This window comes from Phalacrocorax aristotelis, chromosome 16, assembly GCF_949628215.1.
Source record: "Phalacrocorax aristotelis chromosome 16, bGulAri2.1, whole genome shotgun sequence".
Taxonomy (NCBI): Eukaryota; Metazoa; Chordata; class Aves; order Suliformes; family Phalacrocoracidae; genus Phalacrocorax; species Phalacrocorax aristotelis.
Genome location: NC_134291.1, coordinates 9,434,979 through 9,457,253, shown reverse-complemented (window position 1 = coordinate 9,457,253; position 22,275 = coordinate 9,434,979). Strand labels below are relative to the sequence as shown.

Below are 22,275 nucleotides of genomic sequence, written 5' to 3'. Positions count from 1 at the left end.
TTACATTGTCACTGATGTTCACTGTTAGTCATGGTTCTTACAGCCACAACTGGGATCTCAGCTGCTTGTGTCACGGTCTGGGAGTTTAAGGATAAAAGGTACCATTACTTGTAATTTTGCATGACTTGACACAACATGGAAATTCCAGAATTCTTAAGGATCATGGAATATTGTTGCCAAGTAAGGAAGATAAACTTTCACTATCCAGTGTCCCTCCAGTGTTTCCAAAAACCTGTATGCTAGCAGCCAATAACACAGCAAGTTCCACTAGACAAAGCTTTCTGAATCTTGTTTTTAATAAAGGTTCTAATGCTCCTGTCGTGCATAAACGGCACCACGTTACCCGCGTTTCCCGGGCAAAGCCCCACCACCCGCCCCGTTAGGCCCAGCTCTCCCTGGGCCCAACCCAAAACTGCTCAGGTAAGCACCGCCTCCATCCCCACTAGGCCCGGTGCCAGAGCCTTCCCTTCGCCCGCGACAGCCCAGCCCACTCGTCTTCCCACCGTATTTGGTGTGTGAAACCGCGCCCCACTCTGAGGGCGAGGACGACGGAACCCTCGGCCGAGCCCCCGCCCTACAGCCCGGGCTTTCTCAGGCCGCCATTTTAGGCCTACAGCCGCCCTCAGCAATCGAAACGCTTCCCTGGCTAGCCCCCAGCCCCGCCCAGAGGAGCCCAGCCCACAGGGCCCGGACGGTGGGCGAAGGGAGGCAATTTAGGCTGGGGCGGCGTGGGGGATGGGGCACCAGTGGGGCCTTCGCGGCGTGGCGGACACCCACAGGGGGAAGGGGAGGGCCTGTCACGTGACAGGCACGCCGCGCCTACACCAGAAAGCGAGGGGGATGGGAAGGCCACGTGATACGCGCTGTGGCGTGGCTGTAAGGCACAGGCTCTCTTGTTCCCCCCACCCCCGTTCCCATGCCGACCAGCCCCCGCCTCTTCCGGCCCCGCCTGCCCAATCAGTACGGAGGACGCCTCGAGGGTCTATTTAAATTCCCCGGGGGGGCGGGGCTGTTGCCGCCGTCCGTTGGTGCGCGCGGTGCGGCGCCATGGGCAGTGCTGAGGAGAGAGGTAGGGGTGGGGGGGGGGCTGGGGCGCTGAGGGGATGCCCCCCGCCATCGTCCGGTCCTCGGTGTCCCTGCGCCTCGCCGTGCCTTGCTCTGCCGTGAGCTCGATCGTGGCGGGGCGGGTGCCAGTGGTGCTACCGGTGCCACCAGCCGCCGTGCCCCGTAGGGCTGGGGGCGGCGAGGGGGAGAGCTGCCTTGTTTCTCCACGATACCTGCTCATCCTCCTGTGGCTCGCATCGCTGACACCGTCCGTTTTATTCAGACGTGCTATTCCTTAAAGCTGGCTTTTTCTTACGGTGTAGTTTTTTAAACCTTTAATGTTAAACACCCCTTCCACCCCGTGACGCTTTTAAACTGATAAAGTGAGAGATCGCCATGATGCCGTGAAAAGCCGAAATCAGGGCTCAATAGTCTGAACGACTATTAAGCAGATATTCTTTATTGCAGCCCTGGAGTCACAGGGGATCACGCCTCTTAGTGTGTGTGCCCGCAGAGGGTTAGTTGCATAACTTATACAAGCTTTACATACATATTCATTAGTTTTCCGAGAAAAGATACACATATTCACTATTTTGCAAGAACTCATTATCAACTGTCACTTGCGTATGCCTGTTGCTCTCTCCGGGTGGTCATCAGGGGCCTCTGGATGAAGGATGTGCTCTTCCTCACTGTGTCCGCTAGTTAACTTTTGCTTTCAGGCAAACTCAGTTCTGAGATCACGTATCCTTGAGGGATAGTCTGTTCTGGTTTAGTGTTTGCTCTGCAGTTCCTTATCTTTATGGTTCTGTACATCTGCTTTTCTAAGGTCAAATGTTGTTGTAAATTTTGTTTAGGCACTTCTTGTCTTGAAGCCTTTCTGACTCTCCCAAAGCAACAAGTTTTAGTCACAACACCTCTATCAGCCAGTAATGAGTTCTCTAAGACATGTCAGTCTGAAATGTAGGGGATGATAATTTAGCCTTTCATGCACATGAAATTATTAAAATGTTAGGGTAAAGTGATTTCTGAGTGAAGAGTAGAGCAATGAAAAAGCAATACTCCCTGTGTACAGAAGAGTAAAAATTGTACAAATTAATTTCTGTTGTAGTAATTGTATATTGTTTTTTCCTCCCAAAGATGACTTTTCTCTAGTAATTTTAAGTCTGTGATAATGTTTGTTAAAATACTGTTATGTTTGCAAAAGGAACATGGTGGTGGGAAATCCAACCTTATGAGATTACAGACTAACAGAGGTGAAGACTTTTGTTCTTCCAAGTTGATATTTTAATTGGGTGACAAGGAAGACTGTAGACAGTATATGTACTTCAGAGCACTCTGAATTTAGGACTCAAAGTCTTGGGACAATCAGGCAGTTTCTGCACACATCTCATTGTGCTCAATGTAGCATGAAGTTGGTGGGACCAGCTCCATATTCTTGGAATCCCTAAACATCAAAGTAATAAAAGTAGTCCTTGAATTTAGCTTTCATGAAGATTACTTATATTAGCAGTGTTGTTGTTGCCTAAGTATATTAGAGAAACTGGGTTTGTAAGAGAGAAGCTCGTGTTTTTCAAAAAAAGTATATGTAATTTCTGATTCTTGATAAAAGGCATATCAAAGCTTATTTTGGTAAGTCCTTCAAGGTTTGGAATTCCTGGCTATGTGGCCAGGTCAAAATTTGCATTTCATTATGGGGAAGAAAAAAAGTGATCTGCCCAGCCTGTGATACTTCAGTACCCTTCAGCTCTTAAGTCCAGTTGTGCTAGCACATGCCAGAATCATGTTCAAGTACACAGTATCGTTCCTCACACTCTGTCCATGTTTCCATCCTAAGTAAGCAGGGTGTGGAGCAGAAAGCATACAACATGTTCAATACTTTTTTGATGGTTGGGATAGCATGGCTGGGACTGACCACATATGGTAGAGTCAAAGATACTTAAAGGGTTCCATCTTTCACTGTAACTAACCATGTCTTTATTTCTCTGTCTTTTGGTTCTGACTTTCATATGTTTTACTTCTTAATAGATTGGGTGGATGTTGCCAATGATCTTTTAAGGAGCTGTCACATAAACCAGCACATAAAGCATCTCTCAGAATGTGGTGCTGATGTGTTTGTTCGTCTTTATGAGTCGATCTTAGGAGAAAAAGTACCAGGTGGGAATGATGATTTCTAAACCTACCGTTTTTGTCTCTGTATATTTTGTAATGAACAAATTCAAGTTTGCAGAACTTATTATAGAGGTAGGGTTTTTAAAGTCCTTCCAAAGACAAACACATAAAATTGTCATTGTTTAAGAAGATTCAAATAATACTGGTCAATTTTTATTTTTTTTTATTGCCATGAATGGCAGCTGTGAGGGGAGTTCACTATTATTGCTACAGCAAAACCTTTCCTATTGTAAATCAGGCCTTGAAGGCCATACATATGCACAATACCTTTGAAGGGTGTGAACAGGCTCATTTCTCTTAAAGAAGTGTTGATATTGAAGCCTGTTTTCATACAATGCTTAATAGTTACAGTCTGCTAAGAGCTAAACTGTGCGGAACCCCGGTTTAACCCAGCTGTACTTGACTTCAATGACAACAATTAAGCAAGGGCTATAAAATTATCTATTTATTTGCTCTATGGTAAACTGTTCCTTTTGGGAAGTGTCAAGACTCCTACCTGCAGAAGATTTTTGTAGCACTGAGGTAACTGGCAGCTACTGGAGGCAGAAGTCCTGTTAAATATAAAACTTGAACTAGAAATAATGTTGCTCCCAATTGAGTCAAATACGTTGCAGTCCAGCTAGTCTCTGACAGGGGAAGAAGCGACCTTAACACAAACTGCAATTCCATTTTGATGATCTGAACTAGATGTGTGTGCTGGGAGTGAAGGAGGAAAAATACTTTAGTAGTCTCTATTATTTAATTTAATATTCCAGCTGAGAAAATCCTCACATCTTCCAGGGGGTGTTCTAAGTTTGTACTCAGTACTTATAAAAGATTTCATACAACCATATGATATTTGGGGTTTTCACCAAGTACACAAAGTATTGAAAATATACTATCTTGCAAGTGCCAATTAAAGTAGTTTAATCTAAACACCTGCAATAAGCTATCCATTCAGATAGTCTAAAATCTATTATTTATTTTAAATAGATTTCATAGCTACTCCTAGAAGCCAAGAGGATGATGCACATAATGTACAAGCAGTAATAGATTCCCTGGCATTGGACTATTTGCAGGTCAGCTTGTCACACATCACTGGTAAGTACTCATTTGAGTGTAGACAAACACCAGCTGAATATCTGTGTGGCTTAATTTAAACACTTTATAAGAACCATGTGTTATAAAGCACACTTTCATACTTACATGAAAGGTCTTTTTCCTGTAGTGAATGTCATCAAAACACTGAACCCTTGCCTTGGACATCAGATTATAAATTTAAACTGCAAGAAGAGAATAAACAAGAGCCATCTTGTATGATGGAGACCTGTAAGAAATGTTAAAGTTAACAATCAAGCATACTTCATTTGTCTGCTAAAGCATTTCCTGAAGTATGTTACTGGCTCAGTATTTTTCTGTATACAGCTAAAGCTTGGAGACTAGGTTTTAAAACACAAGCCTTGAACTTCAAACTTGTTATTGAATTTTAAAAAGTTGCTGATAAAGACTTGAACCATGTTGTGTCTGTCCTTTGTACACAAATACCCTTCACTGAGTATTTGTATGTATAGTCTCACATAACACAGCCTGCAAAGAATGAAAACTGCTTGCTTGATATGAAGTATCTAATTTGGTACCTGTACACTATGGCTGGTATTTGTAAGATCCTGCCTGTCAGTAGTCCATAGGCTTAGTTCATGCTGTAGCTAGTATGTATAAAAAATATTAATACAAACTATCCCTGAAAATATCCTTGTTGGTTTTGGGTTTTTTGTGGAAGCAGGTATAGCATCAATAAATTTTCACTTATTAGAACTGAGAATATGCAACTTTAGGAAACTCTTAAGACACCTTAAGCTTACATGTGTAGCTATAAGCAAGTTGTCTTCTGAGCTGACACCTTCACAAGAATTTCCAAGTATTCTTTTCCAGAAAACTTCTGCTTTTGAGAACTTCTGTGAAGTACTAATTATTAATACGTGGCAGTACATTCTCTTAAGGTGAGAACATTGTGAAAGGAGAAGGGGAATCTATCAGAAACCTCCTTGAAATATTTGATGGTTTGTTAGAGTATCTTACAGAAGAAGTCAGTGAATCTTCCTCTCAGAATGGAGGTGAGTAGTTAGATGTCCTAGTTTAAGGTATTATGTTCTGCTGCTACTGTATTAAGGACAGCTCTTTTTGTCTGCTATCAAGTCAGCATGCTGAGGGCTTAGGTTCTCATGACCATAGTTCTTGGTGTTCGCGGGTGGAATTGAGCTCCCAGAACAGGTAAAAATAGTTCCTTTGCTGTTCTTCTCACTAGCAGCTATAAGGAATTATATCATTTGGAAGATGTAAGCTTTGTGAAACCTTGGTTTTGGGCTACCCGAGGTGGTTCTGATGTAGCAAAGGTTTATTTGGTGGTTTTTGCCTTATTTATAACCTTGACAATGCAGAAGAGGAGAAAGACTGAAACTGACCATGGGGGGAGGAAATTTCAGTGGCCAAACGGACTGCTTACATTCCTTACTTTCATAAACAATGATAAAATAATTTATTTTCCCCAAAACTTGTTAAAGGGCAAGAATTGGAGAACAAAATCTTTCTGCTTAATTCTTGTGGCATAAATCTACTCCAGACAATTCATCCTGTGCTAGTTGCCTTTCAATTAACTACTTGTTAGTTGCCTTTCAACTAACTACTTGTTAACTTGTTAGTCAAATGATTTATGGTTAGGATTCAGGGAGGGAGGTGCTGACTTTTAACTGGAACAATGAGCAAAAGTCCCTTTTACTTAACTAGGAGACTTAAGCTTTCCTGTGAAGTGGGTCTTGGCAGCAGATCCATAGGAAAAGCTATTTGAGGAAAACGCTAAATAGGGTAAGAGAAGCTACTCAGCCCTTCAAAGGCATCATTGTTACTGCAGACTGAGTACTGGTCTTCCTATCTTAAAGCTGATAAGAACTGTCATCACTGGCTGTTGCACCCTGTGAGTAAAGGCGAGAGCACTTGGTAGCTGAGACAGTTGCCTCCTGTCCGGTTTCACTATGAATGGCAGAAAGAGGGCAGCAGCAATTTTCAGTGCCTGTTCTGCTTTGCCCTTCTCTCAGACTGCCAGTGCTACTACCCAATAGGTGTTTGTGGCTCCAATTTTCTAGTTATAAGTACAGACTTTTGAGAAAGAAAAAAAGGGGTTATTTATAATTGAAACAACAGGGTATACAATAGTTGTATTGCTTTTCAAAACTTACCACAGAAGTTGTGCCCTGCACCGGGGGGTGCATTGCATGTCATCACTTTAGATATCATTAAGTTTTAGTACACTTAAACTGTTTTGATGATATTGGTAATAATAACTGTTAGTTAATAGGTAGAGGTAGTTTTCCTGAAAATAATTGTCTCCTCATTATCATCAGATGAGGCAAATGTGCTATCCAATAATGGAATTAAAATTGCATCTCAAGAGCAGCTGGAAAGCAATGCCAGTCAACTTACGGAAGCTTCAACATTCTCATCAACTGAAGGGTAAGAACAGTTCTGAATATTTGCATTGACATAGCGATTGACTATCTTCCTGTTTATCTGCAAAGAAACTAGTAGGTTTTTAATAGTATGCAAGTAGGAAACATACTGATTACATGTCACATGGAATGTAAGGTAATTTTCTCCCTTGTGGGGGCAGCAAGAGGGCTAAAATTCTATCTAGAACCCTTTTGCTCTTGAAAAGCGCTGATGGCATTTTGTTTCCCTTAAGTTTACTATGTGTGGAATGAAACAAGTTGAAAACATTGTCTCAGTTTCAAATTACTGTATGTTAGTTAAACTGCATTCGGTTTATCTTTGTGACTGCTGCATTGGTTTGTTTTGCAGAAACTGGTCTCTTCTGTCCTAAGCCAGCTACCTGGAGTTACCGCTCTTCTGCAGCTCCATCTTGTGGATGGCAGGGGCAAAGAATTTTAGAGTAAATATTTCATGGCTTTATGTTCCTCTTAGGTCCCAGTCAGAATTTTTTGTTCCGTCTTGTGATGTGGATGGATCAGAATCTACAAGTGAATTAATTAGACTTGGAGAGACTGCACATTCATTCTCCAAGAGAGAGGGAGGTGAGTTTGGGTGGGAAAAAAAAATTCAAGACTGCTCTGTAGTAATGTTTCTAGGCTTTTTTTGTTGTTTCTTTTTTTAAAGTTATGTCTTTCAGACAAATACTTTGTTTTAAACTCTCATTTTACAAAAAAACCCCACACTGCCAAAAAAAACCCAACGCACAATAAGCAAATCTACCTGTAGTAGATCTTGCTGAAGTTAAAATGTGGATTTCTTAAAGCAAGTATTTCAGAGACTGCTTTTCATTACTTCTGAGCTACATTATTTGGATAAAGGTTTGTTGTTTGACTTCTGAATCAGTTATTCCTACAAAGGCATTTTATTCAATAGAATAAGATTTCTGACGTCTTTAATTTGTTTCATTTACTGCAGTGTAATATGTATTTAAGACTGTAAAAAGACTAGTAAGTTCATTCTTAAAGAAGACTTGTTAGGAGTATGTGCTACTTAAAAACATTATGGGTGTCTCTGGAAAAAATAATGTGCGGACTACTTAAATGGAGTCCATTCCTATTTCTTATTTTCCTATAAGAACATTCCTGTTCTTATGGTGATTAATCTCTCCAAGTAGAAGCATAATGAAATATTATGAATTATGAAATCTTTTCTTGAATGGAATTAAAGTAAGAATTTAACAGACCTATTTTCATCATAATATGGACTCCTAACACCAAGTTATTAGCATACCAAACATGAAAATTGTCAATCTAAACCGTTCATAGCAAGATGCTTTGTAGTTCTTAATCTTTTTCAAACACCACTTCTAGAATTCCAGTTGCCTGAATTGTTACCAGCAGAAAAGGACAAGCGGGTGGAAGAATCTAAAAAGTCAGAGGCTATTGCAACACTAACTAGGCAGTTCTCTGATATTGAAAGGGCCATTGTGAAGGAAAGGGAAGATGGCGAGTATTCACTTTTCTGAGAGCTAATCTACCTGATTATGACTAAGGGGTGTAGGGTACTAAGGTAGTATAGAGGAGAACCTTAGTCAGGGATGGAAACACTTTAGCTATATTTTGCAATACATCCTTTTCAGAAATTTTGTATTTTAGTGTCTCAGAGTATGCAAGTTCCATTATCTGGAATATTTCTGCTTAGCTAGGATTCAGCTTCAGCTACATTTGTTTCCTTTTGTGGTTCAATAAGCAAAGTACTAAAAGCAAAAAGTCCTGTGGAAGATGATCCTAGCATCCAAAATCATGTTCTCAAGGGGGTTTTCATGCTGTTCCTAAGGACAGGTATCAATGGACTGTGTATTGGGTGAATCATTCTGACAGGCAGCAGCCATGTTCTCCAATTGTCCCTGGCTTCTGCTGGGCTCTGTCATTGCTTAGGATTCCTGCAGGTAAGCAGGCATTCCCCAGTGTATATCTAAAATGACTGTGGGGAAAATAACAGCAAATTGAAACCTGTTTACTGTGTATGTACATGCCTACATCCATGCAGTATGAGTGCAGTATATTCATATACATACATATATACAGTCATGAATAACTTGGTACTTACTTCCACCTCATATGTATGGAGAATATACAAAACTAACATTCTGCTTTCACAGATAACAAACTTCAAGTTCTTCATATTTGTCTCTTAAGGATCAATGGAGTCTGTTCATACTACTGAACCTCAAAAAGAAAGCTTAAGTGCCAGTGCTACAAAACTTGGGGAGCCTACACTGCAAGCTGTTCCTTTGCTACCACCATTTCAGCCTTCAGAAGCCAAAACTCATTATCCTGGATGGAGATATTATCAGAGCTCAGACAGCCAGTCAGCAACTTTGGCTAACAGTGAAGGAGTGAAAATTCCTGCTGTAAGGAAAAAGTTATCCTTTGATTTTTTTTTTAAGTAATCAGTACTCTTTAACTTTAAAACCTTCTAGTAAACTTGCAGACTAAGAGTAGTTGGTCTCTGAAGAACACTTCTGAATGTGTCAGATTTGATCTTCAGTTCAAAGAATTTTGGGTTATGGATTCATTCTTCACTGAGTGCCCAGAGAGGAAGTTAATTTGAGAGGTGTTTTATACACATATACATACACATCTCCATTATCAGTGTAACTGCACAGTTTACAATATAGTAAACAAAATAATTACAGTGTATTTTTATTTATCTATAGAATCAGCATTGATTTCCATATGCAGACAAACCTAATGTATGACCCTGCTGTCAATACTTTCCTGTGAATTTGTAGAAAACATGTTGCTTTTTATTTCAGCTCGAAAAGTCACTTATACAAAAATCTGACGATGTTTCTGGTAGTCTTCCTCTATCAAGGAAAATCCCTGGTGAGAGAATTTTGCTTCCTATAGTGTAACTCTTAAGTATCAGATGTTGCATTTATTTTTACTGGCACTAAAAGAAGTATGGCTTTGATGCTACTTTGATACTACATAGTGCATTTTTTAAAAATTCAGCTACCAGTTCATAGTTCTTCTCTGTTTTGTAGAGAAACAAAAACAGGTTACTCCTAAGCTGTTCACTATGCTGGAGAAAAATAATCTGTGTCCCCAGTTCAATTCCTTTCTTAGTTAATCCAGTTAAGATGTGCCTTTATGACAGAAATCGCTCAGAATAAGCTCAGCCATAGGAGTTATCTGCTGAAGAGGAGAAACATGGACCAAACAAGCCGGTTCCAATTCTAGGAGAAAGCCATTAACTACTATTGGAGAAAAGGTTTAGAAGCTAGTTCTCAGTACTTATTTTCTGTGTTGCCTGGGAAACACTGCTTACCTTTCTAGTTTCCATAGCATTCCCATGACACTGAACATTCAAAACTTGAGGAATTACCAAAATGAATGTCACAACTCGGTAACCCAGTTGCTTTGTCATTCTGTTCTCTTTGAATAATTTGGTCTCAAAGGCTATGGATCACTTATTTTTTTTAACGTGTTCCCCACATCAGGAGGCACAGTCCAGTCTACACCATCAGCTAACACTGATCTGTCATCTGCTTCTGCAGTGGGAGACAAGGTGGTATCAAATGGTGCTAAGGACAATGTGGCAAAGGTAGATGTTGCATCTTTACCTTATTTGTAGAAGTTCAGTCAATATTTTTGGATTTATGCTTAATTCTCCTGATAGCTTGTGGCATTTCTGGGCTTTTCTCAAATCTGCTTTTGGCTTGCTTTCTTCAATATACCATTGTGATGGTATGTGATGCAACGTTGTTAGGCTATGACTATGTACAGTTTATAAGTCATGTCAGTTTTTTCTGGAGGTGTTTGTTCCAAGAACTGTAAGTGCCAGTACCTGGCAGAGTTCTAATCTATCACAACTGACCAGTTACTAGTTATCTTGGTTTTAATCAAAGATGTATAAAACACAAGAGTACAGTCATGTCCTTTCTCTGAAGTGTATCAGTATTCTAAATTAGTAAGAATTTCAGTTTTCTGGGATTGTTCAGACTCCAATAAAAGTCAGATTTTGCTCCATTCCTAAAGATCACTGAACTGCCTGGCTATATTCTTTAATTTCCTTTCATTGTCCTTTGCTTTTCAAAAACTGAAAAACACAAAACCCACAAATGGATCAGCAGATGCCATTCTGTGCCTGTAGAAACATGTCTGTATAGGAAGTTCCTTGCTCTGGAAAACACTTTTTTTGCCTTCTGCAACCACAAGAGGTACTCACATACTTCATTTGTTCCAGTAGTTTCAACAGCCTTCTACATTTTCTGTTTAAAGCTCACTTTGAATTGGTGTATTTGCATGCCAACCCCAACTTACTCCAGTTTGAACAGACATGTTACCAGGCAGTACTAAACGGGTATAACTAAATGGCATAGGGACATAAGCGTGTTCTTTTAGTGGTGAGGTGAATTGCAGCTTATTAGTCTATACTCGGTGAGGTTCAGCTTACTCGCATTGCTTGGCATTAGTCCCAGGCTAATGTAGGGATGCTCATGTAACTTAACCTAGACCTTGTTCTTCTGATTCAGTGGTTTAGCTGTAGGTGATTCTTGAACTGATGTTCTATATTTTTGCTAGTCTATTTCTTTAAACACCTAATTCTCTAAAGTACACTATCTTCAGTCAGGGACCTAGACATATAACTCTGTATATATATATTTTAAAAAATCAAGATGGTTCCTTTATAAAAGCTGTTGTAGGATCTCTGTACTCACATGATCCATGGTATTTCTGAGCTTCACCATGCAGATCTTAATAAAATCTAATTTATTCTTACTCATTTTCCTAGGTTCCCTGGGTATATGGGACTTCATCTGCTTCCTCTTTACATGAAAAGCTCCCACTACATGCTGAACAAGTAACACAAACTCCAATACCTGAATCTAGATATCTGGCTAGAAAAAAAAGGCAAGTTCAGTTTTTTTAGTACTGAGCCAAGCTAGCCCTTTCACATACATGGCCACCCAGGGCCCCCCACAACCCCTTAAAATAAGATCTCTTCCTCCTTGGCTGCATGACAATGAAAGATTAATTTTAACAGAAAGATTTCATGTTCCTCCTGACACATATGCATTTTCTTAAATATAGTTATAGACATTTACACATTCAGCTTCTACTTATTATAAAAACATGCTCATGCAAGAAGTGAACCTACAAGGTGAACATACAAGAAGTGAACATACAAGGTATGCTTATCTTCAGCTTTTTAGAATAGAAATGAAATCTGTCTGTGTTCTGTTTTAGCAGGTATGAAAATTCTACCACAGATTCACTTGAAGAATCTCTTTCCCAGAGAACAACAAAGGAAAAGCTATCTGAGCAAGAGCTTCATGAAGTGTCAGAAAAACTCTCTCACAGGCTAAACGAACTAGATTTAGTAAGTGATATCTGTTCTTTGTAGCAAGCTAGCCTTAGTAATGATGGTGGAGAGAATGAGAATATAAATTTAATATTGATGAAAAGGAAATCTGCAAGTAACACCTGACTTTAGACAGTTCAAAATTTTGAATGACCTATTGAACCCGACCCCCCCCAAATCTATCCCATAGATGTTAAAGAAAGCTTTGGATGGACACACCAGGGAAGAGGAGTTGACAGATGAAGACAACCTGTCTCAGCACAGTGACAGCGTCATGGATTATCGCCGAAGGAAAGCTGAACGAGGTACCAATTCTTATGCCGCTTAGGGTGGAAAGGAATATTAAAAAAATCCTTCTCATGTAAAGCTGATGGTAGCAAGCTAAGAGTAATTCAGTGTAAGTTTTGTATTGTTCACTTATATTTTGTCTTGACTCCAAACCTGAGCAACAGTAACAATTACAATTAAGTTCCCATTTAACACTTAAATAGCTATGGTAAAACTTTACTAAAAATACAAGGCACACACAGCTGCAGTAAAACGTACAGAAAGTGGGGGGAGGGATGGAATGCAAGCTCATTGATAGGACTGATTCTAAAATGAGGGCCTATTGACAATACACTTCACTGCAGAGATTTTTGTGCCGAGCACGGCATGTACATCTAGGTATCTTACAAATGTATTGTGCAGTGTGCATGTTGGTGGTAATATGATTAAATAACTAACTACCCTATACGTACACCACGCTACAAAACTATCATATAGCTTGATCTAATCCATATGCATGATATTGAATTGCAAGATGGAGCTGTTTGCGACCCTGGCACATAGCCAGTCTCTCACCTTGACCTGTTGTCTCTACTGCTTTTTCCTTTTCCATTTCGAATGTCTCCTGGCACCTTTGCTATTGTAAGTGCCCCAAAATTTGTGATTTGGTGCAGGGATAATTACAGAGGCAAAGGCTTTAGCTTTTTATGACTTAATTTGTGCTAAACTTTTTGACTCTTATGCTTTATGGGTTTTGAGGGTGCTTTTCCCCTTATGCTTGGCTGGAGGGTTTGCTTTTTTTGTTTATTTCAAGTTAGATACTCAGTGAATCACCTCTCCTTACAGACACACCACATCTAAGGTACCCAAGGAGGCCACGATCCCTTTCTCCATCCTCACCCTCATCTCAGCATCAACTCTTTTCTGAGTTGGAAGATAAACTTTGGAGTAATGGAACAGGCCAAATAAGGAAAATACAGAGCCAGCTGCAAAAAGAAAAGGATGGAAGAATGAAAAAAGCAAAGGTAATGTCTAGGTTAGACTTGTTGGTCATTCTTACCAACAGTTACACTAAAAGCATTTAAACTGAATGCTTTTACTTAATGGGGGCATCTGGCCTACTGTAGTAACTTCATATTGTTGTATCTGTAGGCTCCTGAGGAAAAGCCTCAAACCCCCAATTTTGCAAGAAAGGGAGTTTGAAGTGGAAGAAGCTACTTTGACCCATACACTGAAGAAGTTAATAAGGAGGTCATATAGACTGATTATTTTCTCTGAAGAGTCCTCTTACTCTTATTTTCTAGATGGTCGCTAAAGCTTGCGAAGATGAACTAAGAATTTATGAAGCTAGGGAGAGGCTTAGACTTTCCAAGCTCAGAGAAGTCCTCAAAGAAATGGTATGTGATGCACTATGGTGATGGTTGGTTGGGTTTTAGTTTTTGTTTTAAACTTACCCAGTGCCTGGACAGATCATCTAGACAGGTCATTTGCATTCAAAACCTCTTTGACTTCCAGTGTCATAGTTACAGCACTGTATACTATGAAAGTAGTAAACAGAAGGTCAGCTTTTCCTGAGATAGGTAGAACCAAGGGACAAGTGGTTTTAGAAGTTTCAGCTCTTCTATGTATTAATACCTGTTCTTATGGGTAACAACCACCATGCTTTTCAAATGAAGTAGTAACTTCAAGACACTCAGATTTAAAGAATTAAGGCTAAGTGAAGCAAGTAGGTAGCTTCCATAGACTGGCCTAAACTTCTCCACAGATAGGCACTTCTTCACACACAAGCATCCTCAACAGCTAGGTTAAGGTCAGAGCCCCTGTACACTGCACACAATCTCCTTAATATTGTCATAGTCTTTTTTAACTACCTCTACAGTTGGGTTTGTGCAAGGATGATTCTCTGATGTTCTGAATATGGTAGAGGAGATTTTGCTACTTTCTTACATACTACTGGAACAGCAAAGAACCTAAGCTGAAAAGCTCTGTGGTACCAATGCTGTAACAACAGAGGCTGCACTGGCCCTTTTCACCACCTTTGCAGAAGCAGTTCATAGGCTGCTGCAGTAGTGTTAAGTGCCACAAAAGAGCTGTGGTTATGCAATAGTAAGATTTAACCTTTATTTGAACCCTGACCTGCATTTGGTAAATTCTAGCCTTCTGGAGAATCCAGTATGTCTAAATTCTCAATCTAAAGTTTCAAAGACATTTAAGTTCTGATATCCAAACTATGTGATCTATTACTCTTACCCTTCTTATACCTGTTCTCCATCTGTTTTACATCTGCTCCTAAGGAACAAGAACACAAAGAAAACATCTTTAAAGAACCTCCAAAAATGCCTCAGCCAGTGAAAGTTTATGCTAGAAAAACCACACCTCGGAATCCCAAATACAGCCAGTGGATTCCAAAACGAGGGACTGTGAAGCCAAAGAAAGCAGCTCCAAGTAAGAACTGCAAAACTGTATTTGGTGGAAAACTGGCATCTTTTGAAAGCATGTGTTGAACTCCAAGAATCAAGGCATTAGTCCAACATATACCAGTCAGCTGTAGCATTTTCCCCTTCTTATGACCTCTATATGTCTGGATTTTTGTTAGGGAAGATAATGCTTTAAGTAAATGTAAACCACCAATGCATAATCACAACTGTGACCCATTTGCTACCTCCTTAAAATCCCCTGGATTATTTTCAAGGCTTGTTTCCATTACTGCTGCTCCTATGCTTGCTCCACTATAGTCTGAGCTTAAGTTTTTGTGTGTGTGTGTGTTTTTTTCCCTTCTGAGCATGTATCAGATTTAAAATTGAGCCTTTAACTGGAGTGGGCTGGTGCTGAGCAATGCACAGGTAATAGAGCAGAATCTGTCAATTGCCATCATCTTCCTTCTGAGACCCTGCTGTGGTGGTGTTAACACTGCCACTGGTTTTGCTGAGCAAGTGATGCTCCAGGAATAGCCAACATGCAAATTACAGGCTCATTTTTGGTAAATGGCATTGTGCATGCTTATGTATAAGGTCATGGTATAATCCCCTACATATCTGAATGTCACTGAGGTACACTGCCTTTTTTTCGCCCCAGTGTTTAAAGGGCATATACTTGGTTAATATCCATTTGTTTCATCTCCCCATCATCTTTTCCTGCCAGAAAGATCAAAGATGTAATGGGAATGAGCTGGTTGCAAACCAATTCTGTATTAGCATTATTTTAAGTTGTTGCATCCAGTGAGAGAGAGATAGATAAATCACTAATTAGTAACAGTCAGAACCATTTGAAGAAAGAAGGGGATACCTGTCTTAAGTGGAGGTGATGGTGGGACAGAAATAACTCCTGAGCTATAAAAGCAATTCTTCAGGAGGAGGAAAAAAAAAAAACCACCAACCAAACCCAAACCCCACCAACAAAAACTTGGGATTACTTTCTCCTCTGCTTTATGGACAGAGTGATGTTATGTCCTGCTGGGTTTAGCCTGACATCATAACAGCAGCACTGGTAGCTGTATATAGTGTTCAATCTAAAATATTTCATAATCCAGGCTGACACTGGCTGGAAGAATTCAGCACTAAGTGTATTCTCCAGGAATTTATTGCTTACATCTGTCTTTACCTTGTAGTGAAAGTAAGACATGATGACCTCCTATTTCAGCTACTGGAAGAGTTTCCCCACCTGCATATTTCCCACCATACTATGAATAAAATGTGGCAGCAGCAGCTCGTACATACTGAACAACTTAAGGCAGCTTCTGGCAAAATGAGACCAAAACTCCAAAATGAAGTAAGCGTTCTTATTCTTACCTTCTAAGTATCAGCAGGGATAGTACCTTTGACTGAATAGTTAGCAGTTATCAGTTTGTATTGCATAATAGAAGTCATAGTAAAATTATCGACTCTTTGTATGCAGCATAGATAAGGTACATCTGCATCCAAGCACAATATGGAAGGATGTATATCTGAGCTTTGTTAGCTGAACAGGGATGTACATATCTAGACATGTGGGTTCAGGTTTTTATCAGCTGTGTGAGTATAATATTATTTATACTAGTTTATCTAGTACTGCATAAGATTGCTATTGCTTTTTTAAAAGCATTTTGTAGTTTCGAGTGCTATTTCTAAACAGTCTTTTAAACTAGAAGTTAGTTACGAGATACAAAAGTTGATTAACTTCTCCATGGTAACTCTCAAAAGAAAAAACATAGGATGGGGGCAATGTTTAAAACTCTTACACACAACTGCCTGTCCTGCGGAATGATGGAAGTAATAGCTGCTTTTTTTTAAACCTCCAGGTTCAACAAGCCCTGAAGAAGCATGAGCTTCTTGTTGCAATTATTAAAAAAGATCAAGACCACAACAAGAGACTGGTATGTGCTTTGAAGGATATTTGTTACCTAATACAAACATTTCATGTTGAGCTAGCTAGAATGCATATTCCCTGGTCCACGAAAGCAGCTTTTTATCTTACAACAATTTTATGCCTCTGTGGTCTCAAATGCCATGTGATCTGTTCACTGTAAGGCTACTGAGGTCATGGGAATGGATTATTATTATTATACTGCATTGTTGTTTTAAAAGTGCAAACAAATTCTAAGAATCACCTGATGTTACTGGTAAAAACACCAGCTACCATGGCAATGCTGACTCCATAGTTATATAGTGCTCTTGATGGCACCACTTTGTTAAATCAGTGGTGACTAATGCTTTAAACCATAAATGCAGTGTAAAATTGGGCCAGGCAGGTGGTCCTTCGTAAAGGACCCTGTTTATTTAGCAATGATTAACAAAGCTTTGCTTGCAGCAATACCGGTTGGAAGCTCGGTGGTCTTACAGCTACTATTCTCTATTTAGCAAGAACTTAAGCAACGTATCTGCCGACAGAAATGGGCTCAGAATAAACTGAGAGAGAAACGCCAGCAAATTGCTCGAGCCAGGAAATATTATGAAGATTACCGGGTTCAGCTGCGTGCCAAGATGATGCGGGCTAGGACACGGGAAGAAAGGGTAAGTACAAGATGTCTTGCTCTGCAAATGTGGAATTCTCTTTTTGTTTGGACCTCAGTGCTGAGGATCCATAGTCTGGTAATTCAAATAATGAGGAGGAAAAAAGGTGCCCGAGTCAGAGAGCAAGTTAAGTGAACAGAGCACAGGAGCCAGGATTAAATGGTTGGTCAGTCAAGATCACAGATGAAAAGGTTCCTTCTTTGGAAACACTGGGACAGTTCAGGGCAAACCACAAGGAAGGATGCTTTATGGGGTTAAGAGAAGGAGAGAGAGGGTGAAGTATCAGTATGGAAAAAACAGGGCTGGTAACATGAGGAATTGGGGAAATGAGTTTTCAGAAACAGTACGATTAAGAAGTTGTTCCTATAGTTAGTATCCAAAGAAAACAACCTAAATCTTCAGTTAAGGAAACTGATCAAAAAGACAGCTTTGTTATTCTGTTATGCTTGTTCAACAAATTGGACTTTGACAGATACAATTTTTAATTAGGGCTGGATGCCACAGCTGAGGAAAGCAACTAGAATCGTTACACTAAGAACTGCGTATCTAGTCCTGCACCTTTTAAAAGAAAAAGACTAGAAGTTTAATGCACAATCCACTTTTAGTGATTTGAGAACTGTTTGCCTCAAGCTGCACAGCACTGTAGCTGGGAAGTGTTCTTTTGTATAAATGGAAAGCCTGAGCACATGCTGGATTTCCTGCTATTGGAAACCTGGATGAAGGTCCTGAAGTTTGACAGAACGTGGGGTAGGCTGCAAATCACAGTGTGTGTTCAGACACCCTGGCCTGCATTGTCAGTTTGTCTGAATTGATTTTTAAAGTATAATGTACATATGCTGTTCTAGCCCCTTTCTTTAGTCATATGACTAAACAGACATGAAAAGTATATTTTATCTATCAGAATTTCAGCTAAATAAGTAATACAAATACAGCTCAGCTGTATCTGTACCACCATTATGAGATCCGTAACTGTACTTTTTCATGGGCAATGACCTATCTTCATGTGATCACCCTTTCAGCAGGAGATAAAGCAGCTGAAAATGAAAATGTATACTTAAGTTTCTGGGAGTTTTAGGTTTTCTTTTTTAATTGCTGGCAGATATTTAAAAACTTATTTGAAGAAGGCTTAGAAATTCAGAAGCAAAGACTGAAGGACCTGAGAGCATATGCTCAAGAGAAGCGTGCTGAGCAAAGGAGAGAGCACCAAAATGAGTTGGAGTCTATGGAGAACTACTACAAAGACCAGGTAAAGCTTAATCTACCTCAAAGACAGTTAATATTTTTTATGCTAGAAGTCCTTCTTTAATTGCTTCAACTCAAACATGTGTTATCCTTAGTTTTGCATGCTAACAGAAGCTTTATCTCAAGAACGCCAAGAAATCCACACCAGAGAAAAAGCACAAGCACAAGTAAGTGTGTTTAATTTTCTGTAAATGTCTTTTTTTTATGTGCTGTGGCTAACGTCTGTATTTCCTTTAGATGCTACAGAAAACAAAAAGAGAACTGAGATCAAGGATGGAAAAGGAAATACAGCAGCTGCAAGCAGCAATAATGCAAAGTGACGATGACACCTTTTTTCAAGAGCTAGAAGCAGACAGACTGAAATCTAGACTTCAGCTGGCTTCCTTTCAGTATAGCAAAAGCCATTTCTTTTAAGACTTACGGTAAATATCACTGCAGTTCTCTCTCAGAATCTTTTACAGCAGCTCTTAAAGGAAGATGGTCAAATATCTGGTCTGTCATTTTGACATGTCAGAGGTGCAGTTGCTGGTTATTTGGAGTCTCTACAGCAGTTTAATTATTAAAAACTTTATTGGTAAACTACTTTCTACCTTCTTAACAAGGCTGAGATAATGTTGAGCTCCAGACAAAGGAAGTGGGATGAAGTCAGCATGCTTCAGCGAAGTTATCTTAGTGGAACAGTTGAATGCTAAGCCTCCTCTACACCTCTGCTGATTCTTAGTGCAGCTTTTCAACTCCAGCAATAACACCTTTAGCCAGAAGTGACTGAAGTAGAATTCTCACAAACAACAAGTAGATCTTTAAAAGAACATCAGTGGTTCCAGTTCCCTTTGGAAGGGCAAGTTAAAGTACCTGTAGTAAGCCTGACATAAAAATCAGTAATTTTAATAGATTAAGCAAGGGAGGGCCACTTATTCTACACAATAGTATGCTTGCAATTTTGGTGTTGCTGGCTTGTTAATGGCAAAGCATATAAAGTACTGGAGAAAGTAGTCTGAACAAGGAAAAAAGCTTGTGCAAGAACTGAAAGCTGGGGAAGACCTGTGGACAGCATTCCTCATCATTTTCAGCAGGCGTATATTAACAGGTGCATGCATGCTCTGTAGGTATTTCAAGTGTTGGATTTCACACAGGGTTTTTGAAGCCAGGTAAGCCCACATGTAAACAAGCAAAGTATTGTTCCAGTTGATCTATTTCAGAAAGGAGCCCTAGCAATGCTATATGCAAATGTACAAGCAATAACAAGTAGTTTACCATGTTTGCTCTTAGAAGCCAATTACTTGGACAAATGTTTTGCAAGAGTACTTCTATTTAGTACCCTGTTCAACTTACTTAGGGAGAAGCAGATTAGTTCAAGTTCTGCAGCATGAAGCTGGAGTAAATAGTGATTAAAAATTCCAACATGTGGCTTTTACCTTCAGGGTGTACTGTCTGCCTCAGGGCAGAGTAGGAGCTGACAATAGGCCCTACACTTGCCTTCGCAGAATCATCGTGTGCTATAAACACCACATTATTGTGTAGAAAATTCAAGTTTTAGCAGCTGTGCATTATGGGCCCTGTGAGATGTAAGCATGGAGGGATGAATAGGGAAAACACTACATAAAGCCAAGCTGATAATTAGCGAAGCCCATTACTGGATATGTTCTCTTCTGCTTTTTGCAATTTTAAAGTAGTTTCTCTTAGTAATGAGGATGAACTAAAGTGTAATATTAAGCAGGCTCTAGTAGAAGAGTTCTTACATGCAATTTTAAGAGTGAGAAGTGATATAAGCATACTGGAATTAACTGCATTGTATATACAATATTTAGAGCTTGCCATGAGAGATGGCGTCTGTTACAGAACTGACAACATACTCAGTGAATTAAGACTCATGCATTGGGAAGGGGAAAAAAAAAGCCCCCAGCAGCTGGAGATGCTTCCTTTACAGATTAAACAAAACAGCTGGCAGTTAGAACATGATATACCTCGCTTTAAAAAAAACCCCAAAACAAACCCCAAAAACTTCCACAATACCAGAAACCCACACCCTGACTTCCTTAACAACCCTGTCCAGGGCGTTACTATAAGCCAGGCTCATTTGAAGTCTTTATCTAAGGGACAATATTTACCAGCAAAGTTGATCAAATTTAACAAGTAATTACCAAGTTTATTCACCTTTTTTCTTCCCTTAAGGAAGAGCGTTTAGCTTTGCTGAATTTTGAGGAGATATGTTCACCAATGCTGAGAGAAAGTCCTTGCCAAGACACACGTACACCATTACACGAGAGCCAAATGTAAGACCCTTTTTGTTTGACTACAGCTTTTAGCACAATCCTTAGTGTAGGTAACTGCATGTAGAAAGACATCAAGTTTTAAGTATTTTCTCCTGAAACAAAGTTGAGTTAATTATTTAAATGTAACTATAATTAAGTAAGAAAAACTTAAAACTTTTAAAACCATTGATGCTGTGACAGTGCAAACAGCATACAATTTATTGCTCAACTTCTGCATGGGTACATACATTAAGTACTTAAAAACCATTTTATACAGATTTTTTTTTGTTAAAGCTCATGTAACAGCTGGGTGAAGGTACAATGATATCAATGCTAAAACACTCTGTAATAAATACAATGGAAATAATAAACTAAGAACTGTCAGTTTGTGGAGGAGTAATTACACTTGTATAAACTAATTACAACTAGACAAAGCTCTGAGGATGTGGTAGAGCCAGAAACCTACTACATAGTGTAAAGTACAACAAATGGCACCTGTTAACTATATGGTGCTGTTTAAAATCTGAAGCAATTGGAGCATGCTACATTAAGCTGTATGATGCATACTTATGATATAGAAGCAAAGCTTTTACTTCCATCAATGCAGCCAGTTTAAACGCACCAGAAGTTCAATACAGATGTAGTGTTGTAGAACAAGAATTTAAGAACAGCTTGTGTGCTCTGGACTTTAGTACAACACAAAAATTTGGTACAAATAAATCAGTTTAGGGAAACTGAAACTATGTGCAAAAAAATTAGAATACATACTGTACAAAGCACCATTACAAAACTCTTTACACCGAGAAATTAAATCCTCTGAAACTCAACTGTGTTCTGTATATTTGAAATCTACAAAAGTCACTGTTCATAATTAAACATTCATAATGAAAAGCAACAGCATAAAACCATGATGTGACATCTCTCTAAAACAACTAAAGACTGGATAAAGTAAAACCCAGTAAGAGGGACACAATGAAATAAATATTCACATTAATCATGGGGTGAAAGTCCAAGGTTAAAATGCAATGTTAGGCTTAGCACCTTTTTGAGGGGAAAGTAGCTGACATGATCTTGAAAAAAATTTTGTAAAGGAATCAACGCTTTAACATTTTCAGATAAACATCTGACTAGGTGATGAGGTGCTTCACTTAAAGCTCTCAGTCATGAAGGTAGAAAGGCACTCAAAACACTTGGTATATTCATCCTCATCTGTCAGCTATGGGAAGTCAAATGTAGATTTATCTAGTTTTGCCTATAATATATTACATTTACAATATTCATCTGTGGCAGTTAAAAAAAATTCTCTTTGCCATCCAAAATGTTTGGTAGAACAAACAGATTTACTGCTAAGGCTGCTGTGAAAATGGATGGTATTTTATCAGTTGATCTAGGGTCTATACTCTGCAGAGCTCATCTCCTCCCTCCGCAAAAATGCTTTTAAGACATAAGGGTGGCCATAACTATGCATTCAATAAATTTAC

At 39.3% G+C, this 22,275-nt stretch overlaps 1 protein-coding gene across 3 annotated transcripts; it reads left to right on the top strand.

The window, feature by feature from the left end:
• The first annotated feature begins 979 nt into the window (after nucleotides 1-979).
• On the top strand, nucleotides 980-21,178 carry CEP95 (centrosomal protein 95). 3 transcript variants are annotated; one of them, XM_075111387.1, is made up of 21 exons: nucleotides 980-1,069; nucleotides 3,070-3,198; nucleotides 4,186-4,293; nucleotides 5,193-5,306; nucleotides 6,591-6,699; nucleotides 7,168-7,277; nucleotides 8,874-9,088; nucleotides 9,494-9,563; nucleotides 10,238-10,284; nucleotides 11,476-11,594; nucleotides 11,934-12,063; nucleotides 12,236-12,350; nucleotides 13,159-13,337; nucleotides 13,617-13,709; nucleotides 14,607-14,757; nucleotides 15,920-16,080; nucleotides 16,589-16,663; nucleotides 17,148-17,300; nucleotides 18,400-18,546; nucleotides 18,638-18,709; nucleotides 18,780-21,178. In XM_075111387.1, exons 1-21 carry the CDS (start codon nucleotides 1,048-1,050, stop codon nucleotides 18,954-18,956), a joined length of 2,496 nt encoding a protein of 831 aa, XP_074967488.1. In that variant the 5' UTR covers nucleotides 980-1,047; the 3' UTR covers nucleotides 18,957-21,178. The 3 variants fall into 3 exon arrangements, with proteins under 3 accessions (XP_074967488.1, XP_074967487.1, XP_074967486.1); XM_075111386.1 differs by having other exon boundaries at nucleotides 10,181-10,284; XM_075111385.1 differs by having other exon boundaries at nucleotides 10,181-10,284; nucleotides 11,931-12,063.
• The last annotated feature ends 1,097 nt before the right edge of the window (nucleotides 21,179-22,275 follow it).